Source organism: Anolis carolinensis, chromosome 6 (assembly GCF_035594765.1).
Source record: "Anolis carolinensis isolate JA03-04 chromosome 6, rAnoCar3.1.pri, whole genome shotgun sequence".
NCBI classification, from domain to species: domain Eukaryota; kingdom Metazoa; phylum Chordata; class Lepidosauria; order Squamata; family Dactyloidae; genus Anolis; species Anolis carolinensis.
Window position 1 is genome coordinate 114,839,743 of NC_085846.1, and position 8,963 is coordinate 114,848,705.

An 8,963-nucleotide genomic window follows, 5' to 3' on the forward strand; every position below is an offset into this window, starting at 1 on the left:
CATCTGGTGAGCCCGTCCTGTATTCGGCCAAGTGATTTCAGTGAAGCAGACACACACACAAATGCTGTGAAAACACAGACAGCCTGGCTACAGGCAGGGTGGTCTCCTATGTTTTACCAACCAGTGATTTCAAAACAGCAGGAAGAAGATCTCTGTGGACAGAGATAAATGTTTCAAAATTCCTCATCCTTTCTTGCTGAGATGTGGGTGTAGGGGTCAAATAGTGTAAGTGCAAGGGTGTGCAAATGCAGTCCTCCTTGCCCTCTACCCAGCCAAAACCTGATGGAACCCAGTTGGGGAAAAATATTGCCAGTGTGGTGTAATGGTTTGCGCATTGCACTATAGCTCTGGAGACCAGGGTTCAATTCACCACACAGCCATGGAAACCCACTGGGTGACCCTGGACAAGTCACACACTCTCAGTCCCAGAAACCCCCATGATAGGCTTTAAGGTCACTATAATGGCCTTAAAGCAGATGTGGGCAAACTTTGGCCCTCCAGGTGTTTTGGACTTCAACACCCACCAGCCTAACAGCTGTTAGGAATTGTAGGAGTTGGGGTCCAGAACACCTGGAGGGCCGAGGTTTGTCCATGCCTGCCTTAAAGCCTAGTTAATGTGGCAAGCAAATTTTTACAAGGCATAGACTTTATTTTTCTTCTTTTTCTTCAGTGTTTGTCCCGCTTGATAGCAGGGTTCACTTTACTGGTTTGCTGGCGCCATTTCACCCGGTTCTGAGCCTGGTCAGGGTGTATGCCATCAGTCTTCAGATTGTTGTGCAACATGTACAGCCAGTGTTGCCTTGGTCATACTTTGGTCTCTTGCCAGGCACTTCTAAATCAAGAGCAATCATGCGGATGGACTCGTCTTCACCTCATGCGGGACGTTTCAAAGGCCTTACTGAAATCAAGATATGTTTATTTTGCATCCTGGTATTGATATGAATATCATTGTCTCTTCTCAGTTTGGATTTGTTTTATCTTGATCTGGTAGTTTTACAACCAGCTTCAGAGGAAGGTCACAATTGCCAAAAGCTGCAAGGTCCTTTTTATGAAAGACTTGGTAAAGGAGAGAAGGATACGTGCTTTGGTAAAAAGCAAATGAGGAGATATCCCATGTAAGAGGGGTTGGTTTTATTTATTAACAAATGGGATGAAAGCCCATGAAATATTTGAATTGCTTTACTTTTACGTGCATTGTGTGGTTATTCACCCCTCAGATTAGCAACCTACATTGTAATTTGATAAACTCCTTTTCATTAAATAAAGCCTCTAGACTGAGAGTGCGTGTGCTTTCCCAACTGGAATTTGCCTGTACGTGAAGGCGTGAGGCTGAAATTGCATTTGGGGCAGATGCGCATCTAGGTAAATGGGCGGTATGGAGCAGCTAGTCCCTATGAAAGGCTTGCACAGAGAAAGAATGTATGGCAATTTTTGTGTAAAGTATTTGGGTTATTTTGGGAGTGGGAGTTACAAATGGGTTTAAGAGGTTCATATTATTAGAAAACGTATTTTAGAACACAGTGCTCAGAATCTGTTCATCCAACATACTCAATGGCCATGTTGACGGGGGGATTTGGGGATTTTGAGTAACAAAAGTCCCACGATACAGCAATTTTGTCAATGTGCTTTCTCTCTTCAAAAAGCTCTTGCTCGGAGGAGGAACAATGGAGGCTTAACCCTAGGGTCCTATGGTTTACTTCAAATGATTCCCTGAAGAAAACATTTCTTAAAAATTGCCCCTGATGTAGCAGCGGGTTAAATTGTTGAGCTGCTGAACTTGCTGCCCAAAAGGTGGTCGGTTCGAATCCAGGGAGTGGGGTTAGGTACCACTCCAATGGGAAGCTAACAGTGCTCCATGCAGTCATGCTGGCCACATGGCCTTGGAGGCATCTAAGGACAATGCCGGCTCTTTGGCTTAGAAATGGAAATGAGCACCAACCCCCAGAATCGGACTTGACTAGACTTAATGTCAGGAGAAAACCTTTACCTTTACCTACCTCTTTTCCAAATCCAATTTTACCCAACACTTGCAAACTGTGCTCACTTTTAAAAGAGTCTTGAGTTCTCATTCCATCCTCTTGACCAACACAACTACAAACATTGCCTTCTCCCGCTTGTCCTTTAATTAGATCTTGTGATTAGATAATATGCTTTTGAAGATAATTCAGAAGCTTCAACTGGTCTAGAGATAGGCAGCCAGGTTACCAACTGGCTGTTTTTATAATCTGTTTTTATACCTTGGGTTATTACTTTTTACTATAATGTGTGTATTGGTTGTCTTATGCAGGTATTTAATGTTTGCCTTTTTGTGATTGGAAATAGGGCAGAATACAAATAAATTATTATTATTATTATTATTATTATTATTATTATTATTATTATTATTATTGACACAAAGACAAAATATGACACAGCAAACGAGATCTATATGCTGGATTTTGTATCACAAAATCACAAGTCGAACACTTCCCAAGTGTTTTGTCAATGTGTATTGTTTCCAAAATGCCGGCTGAGATCTTTTGGCATGGCACCCAGTGTGCCAATCACTACAGGGACCACCTGCACTGGTTTATGCCAGAGCCTTTGCAGTTCGATCTTGAGGTCCTGATAACGGCTGAGTTTTTCCTGTGGTTTTTCGTCAATCCGACTGTCACCTGGTATGGCGACATCAATAATCCAAACTTTTTTATTTTCCACAACTGTGAGGTTTGGTGTATTGTGTTCCAGAACTTTGTCAGTCTGGATTCGGAAGTCCCATTTTTGCATGCTCATTTTTCACTACCTTTGCAGGTTTGTGTTCCCACTAGTTCTTTACTGCTGGGAGGTGGTACTTGTGGCATAAGTTCCAATGAATCATTTGGGCCACATAGCTGTGCCTTTGTTTGTTGTCCGTCTGTGCGATTTTCTTACAGCAGCTGAAGATATGATCAATAGTTTCATCAACTTTCTTGCATAGTCTGCATTTTGGGTCATTAGCTGATTTTTCGATCTTGGCCTTAATTGCATTTGTTCTGATGGCTTGCTCCTGGGCTGCAAGGATCAGGCCTTCTGTCTCCTTCTTCAGTGTCCCATTGGTGAGCCTCAGCCTTAGCCAGGTCTTCTCCTTATCAGCTTTTTCTTCAATTTTGTCAAGGAACTGCCCATGCAATGCTTTGATGTGCCAGCTGTCAGCTCTATTATTATTATTATTGTTATTATTATTATTATTATTGTTGTTATTATTATTATTGTTATTATTATTATTATCATTATCATCATCATCATCATCATCATCATCATCATCATGCTGCATAGGAAGGACGAATGTCTTATTTCAAGCTGTATTCCTCAACAATTATATACCATGCTGAGATGCAGAATTATCAAAAAGTACATATTTTCATCCCTGTTAAGGATACCTCATTGCTTCCTGGAGATGTTCTCTATAGCACGCAGGAGGTGCCTTTATTGGATACAAATATGCATAGCAAGGGTTAAGCGCAGCTTGCTGTGTGTCCAAACTTCTCTGGCTCCACCCTCAGTTCCAAAACATCAACCTTCTAACCTGACATGTTTTGCCACAGACCTCCTAGAAAGAGAGATGGATTTCTGGCTGATGGTCCTATGTGCCCTCCTGGCAGCCGTCCTAGGGGGGCTCTACCTGGTGGGAGCATTCCGCAAGCGGGGAGCCAACGAGCCCCCCGTGGATAAAGGCCTCATTCCCTGGCTAGGGCATGGTTTGAACTTCAGGAACGACACTCTCAGTTTCCTGCAGCAGATGCAAAAGAAACACGGCGACGTTTTCACTGTATTGATTGCTGGACACTTCTATACCTTTCTGATAGACCCGCTGTCATTTGAAGCCGTGGTGAAAGAAGGAAGAGCCAAGCTGGATTTTTACCCCATTGGCTATGAACTTGTTGGTAATGTGTTTGCCTTCCGGCCTTCTGAAAAGATGCATAAGGTAATAGAGACATCTAGTGTCAAGCACCTTTCAGGAGACGGGTTGGAGGTGATGACAAAAGCCATGATGGACAGCTTGCAGAAGGTGATGCTTCACAAACTGGGCTCTGAAGAAAGCCCGAAGCCCTGGAAACAAGATGGATTCTTCCACTTCTGCTATAATAAGGTCTTCAGGGCTGGATATTTCGCTTTGTATGGAAACAAGCCCGGTAAAGGCAAGAAGGAGAAAGAAAGTGCCTTGAAGCAGGACCTCAAGGAGTCTGAAGAAATATTTAAGCAATTCCGAAAGTACGACCAGCTTTTCCCCCGCTTTTCCTATTCGATGTTGACTTTTGGAGAAAAGAAAGAAGTTGAGAGTCTCTGGAGCTACTTCTGGAACATCCTCTCAGTGAAGAATGTCTACCAGAAAGACAACATCAGTGGCTGGATCCATGACCAGCAGCAGCAGCTTGCTGAGACTGGCATGCCCGAACACATGCGGGATCGGTTTATGTTTTTGCTTCTCTGGGCTGCTCAAAGCAACACGGGTCCGGCTTCCTTCTGGCTCCTTGCACACCTTCTAAAGAATCCCCAGGCCATGGAGGAGGTGAGGAAAGAAGTGACCGCAGTGGTGAGAGATTCTGGCCAGGAGCTAAAGCCGGGCAACGCAGTGCTGAATGTGACCCGGGAGATGTTAAGCCAGACCCCAGTCTTGGACAGTGCTGTGAAGGAGACACTAAGGATGGCAGCGGCTCCTATGCTGATCCGAGCTGTGCTGGAAGACATGCAGCTCAAGATGAATGATGGGAGGGCGTACGCTTTGCGCAAAGGGGACAGGGTCGCCATTTTCCCCTATTTGACCCACATGGACCCAGAAATCCACCCTGAGCCCCTTGTTTTCAAGCATGACCGCTTCCTGACCACGGATGGCAAAAAAAAGAAATTCTATAAAAATGGGGAAAAGGTGAAATATGCCACCATGCCATGGGGGGCAGGGGTCTCTGTTTGCCGGGGGCGTTTCTTTGCAATCAATGAGATCAAGCTCTTTGCCTTCCTCATGGTCACTTGTTTTGAGATGGAGCTGGTGAACCCAGAAGTCAAAATTCCTCCAATAGACAAAAGGCGTTTTGGGTTTGGCGTCATGCAGCCCTCACATGATATCCAGTTCAGGTACCGGTTGCGCTACTGAGTGACACAGAACAGAAGCCAGGAGTCAGAGGCCTGTCTGGTTTTAGACCCAAATATCTTTGTAGGGACGTAACATTTAAACATCAATTGTGTGTTTTTGTAGGCAGAATAAAGCATTTGTTTAGGCAGAAGAAAGTAATGTTTCCTAATACTGTAAGATTGCAAAGGGATCTTGTAGCATTTTAGAGACTCACTGAGAAAACAATATTGGTAACATAAGTTCGTAGACTAAGAAACCACCTATGCTGTAGAAAAATAGCACATTAATTGCAGGTGTGTCAATGTTGTGGTATCATGGGAGTTATAGTTTTTGAGTTATTTACCTTTTTCTATCAAAGCGGTGTGGTACCACAACAAACTACACATCCCTAGAGTCCCTAGGATGGAGCTTTGGTAGTGTAAAACTACATTAATTCAACATTGTAGATCCACCACTAATTTCATATATTCTCCTTGGTTTATTTCTTTCTTTTTTTTTGGACAAGTTTTCTGCTTATTGCATAGGGCAAAATGAGTGATTAATGGCAAACAAGAGTTACACAAAGACCCTAGAAAAATATCATACTAGTATGTAGCAAAATGTGAAAATTGTTCTGGTCCTGGTTGGAGTTGTCGTTTCCTGTTTAATTGTGTGGTACTTACTTACTTCAATGTGCCATTTTTAACCTTTTGTGCAGACCACAAAACAACGTTTTTTCAGTTTAATAAACTTTTCCCATGTATTTATGACAGAACCAATTAGGAAATGGCATTTATCACCCAGGAACTCATGTGACATAGTGTTATTACTTAGCAGGGATTTTAAATGTCAAGGTTCAACTGTTAATTCAATTTTTCATAGATCTCCCTGCAACCAGCTCAGAGTATAGTTGCCTTATTTGAAAGCGCGCGGGGGGGGGGGGGGGGCACCAGGCCGGGTGGCCTTTTCTGAAAGCAAAACCTGACCTTTTATACATTTGGAGCAGTAGAAATGTATACAGAAGCTTCTACTACTGACTTGGATGTTTGAGTTTGTTCCCAAGGTGCTAAAAGTGTAGGATGCATCTGTTTAGGGTTTCCGTCCTGCCTACATTATTCCATTTCACTGCTGCTTGTATTTGGATTTCTTTTATTTCTACTAAGAGTCAGTCTTCCTTTTGTGTCAGTTGAGCATTACTAGAACACAATTGGCTCCATTGGAGCCCACTCCTTTGTAAAATCTTGCAGTTTCCTCATGCTTGATATACCATTGTTTAGTGTATAGCTAAAGGAAGCCAAAAAGCCATACTCACTCGGAACATCAGAAATAGAGCTGATAACTGGCAGGACTTCCAGTTGCTCAACTGATGGTACATTTTAATCAGGGAAAACAACCACCTTCATTCTCTTGTCTTTGTCAATGCACTCCAAGGGTTGTGTGCTTTCCTCCGTATCAGTCCTGAAGTTGATAACTCTGTCTACACTTATTGATGCCGAACCAGGGCCAAGGTTGTTTCAAGAAAAAATCTGAGAGGAATGACATGACCTATAAATTATAAATGGATAAACAGATTTCTAGCAATATCACTTGGCAGCTGCATAGATTGCAATGGCTTTGTGCAGCACGTGCAAAGCTTGAAAGTTTTGCCTGCTGCAGAAAGTAAATGCATTCCGCCTGCTGGACAGATGGAGAGCTGTACGGAAACTACACTGTGGAATTAGTAGTAGCAGCGGGCATTCCACTTTTAAGTCTATTGAGACACAAAGCAGCTCACAACATTAAAAATCAGTGCAATTTAAACATGCAAATATAGTGTTTATATGCTTTGTTCTTTGTATCACATTTAGCACTGTTTGCTGCTGTGAGTCATTTTGTGGAGAGACAAAGCAGTGCAGAACATCAGCAGCAGCAACAATGAAATGGAATTAAACAAACCATTCAATTAAAATTTCCCAAAACACTTATAAACTCTTTAAACAATCAAATACTCTACAATACACTAAGTTAATGCAGTTTTACACCCCTTCAACCGCCCTGTTGTTGAGTCACAGCACACACACCCCCACCCCAAAGATTTATAGAACATCAAGAGACTCCAAAAAAGATATATGATTTTTTCTTTATTCTTGAGATTGTTTCCATGACTCCAGAGAAGCAAAAGGTCTAAGCACTAGAGGCTCTGAAACGGGACTAGCATCAGCTGTACCCCACCAACTCTGTCAAACCTTACCTTTCTGTCAATAGATAAACGTGATATTTTATGTGTAACTTGTATCTTTTATGTACTGTGTCAATTCCTAAAGGTATAAATGTATCAAATGAAATGTATCAAAATGTACCTAGTAGGTAGCTAATTTCTCATGCCCTCAGTTTGCATAATCCCTTGGAAAAGGAAATTTCAGCCAGGGTTCCTCCAACTACAGTAGAGTTCCGGTTATCCGTCTTCTGCTTATCCGACAGTCTGTATTATTTGAGGCACCACCCCCTTCGCCGCAGCACTCATGGCTGCCTCTACCTGGAGGGAGCTCGAGAGAAAGAGGAGGACTTTTCTCTCCCTCTTCCTTGAGCAAAGGAGGAGGTGGTGGAGGAGGTGGAGGCAGACGCAGCGGCAGCCATGGAAGGCAAGCAACCTGTCCCGGGTTTCCCTCGGCCAGGCACTTGCTGGAGGAAAGAATTTCCTCCCTCCAGCAAGGGCCTGTCCCTCCAAGAAAATGGGAGTGCGCCCTGCATTTTCCTTGGCCAGTCAGATAACCGGAACTCTACTGTATTTCCCAAGCCAGATCAAAATCAATACCTTTGTGTATGTATGCAGACAGATCTCTTTGTTACCAGAATAAGCTCAGGATGTTTGTTCATTCAGCTTGAGGCTGGGAGTCTTCCGCTCTCATGGAAGAGGGGGCTCAGCAAAAAATGAATACATTAACTCGCTATAGGGGCAGCAAAGCCTTTGATTGTTTGGAATCACCACCTTTGTTTTTTGGGAGTGGGAAGTCTGAATTACTGTCAGAACTGTATAAAATGTCATGTATTACTCCATGAGTTTATACTTGTACCTTTTGAATTGCATTTTACACCCCTTTGGGTCCCACCCATGGGCGATAAGTGAGATAATAAATAAATACATACATAATATTGCTTGTACTTGCATCCTTTATGGCCAAATTGTAATAAACCTCTGTGTCTTACCTTCAACCCAGAGAGCTTGTTCTCTGTCTTGGCTGACCTGGTTTCGCAGATGCTCGCCGGGCAAAGACCTCTCTAACTGCAGTCCTGAAATCACAACTACTGTGGAATCATTGGAGTTGTAGTTTTACAAAGTCTTTTGCTTTCTCTGCCAAAGAGTGCTAAGTAGATCTCTTAAAGAAGCACCCACTTTAGGGGAGACATTACAGATTGCTTTACCTGAAACCTTCCCTGTGACAGTATGATAAAGGATGTCTAGCTATAGATGCACTGAGCTACAGACCGAAAGGTCCCAGGTTCAAGCCCCGGGAGCGGCGTGAGTGGCCGCTGTTAGCTCCAGCTCCTGCCAACCTAGCAGTTCGAAAACATCCCAATGTGAGTTGATAAATACGTACCGCTCTGGCGGGAAGATAACGGCGTTTCATGCAGTCATGCCGGCCACATGACCTTGGAGGTGTCTACGGACAACGCCGGCTCTTCAGCTTAGAAATGGAGATGAGCACCACACCCCAGAGTCAGACATGACTGGACTTAACGTCATGGGAAACCTTTACCTTTACCTAGCTATAGATGGAGTTCTCTGCTAAAAAAGATATTAATTCCTAATCTCTTATGGATTACTTCCCACATCCTGGGAGCATTTCACATTGGAGTTGTGCTTCTGCAGTTCTTTTTGAATCTGCCTTGAGGTCTAGATTGCCCATAAAGTTGT

General features: G+C 43.2%; 1 protein-coding gene across 1 annotated transcript; it reads left to right on the plus strand.

Moving 5' to 3' along the window:
* The first annotated feature begins 3,580 nt into the window (after window positions 1-3,580).
* LOC100565705 (5-beta-cholestane-3-alpha,7-alpha-diol 12-alpha-hydroxylase-like) lies at window positions 3,581-8,514 on the plus strand. Its single transcript, XM_003221887.3, has one exon. It carries the CDS (start codon window positions 3,581-3,583, stop codon window positions 5,108-5,110), a length of 1,530 nt encoding a protein of 509 aa, XP_003221935.2. The 3' UTR covers window positions 5,111-8,514.
* The last annotated feature ends 449 nt before the right edge of the window (window positions 8,515-8,963 follow it).

Bases quoted from the DNA above. Each gene is read 5' to 3' on its own strand.
- LOC100565705 (XM_003221887.3), top strand. From the start codon at position 3,581: ATGGATTTCTGGCTGATGGTCCTATGTGCCCTCCTGGCAGCCGTCCTA.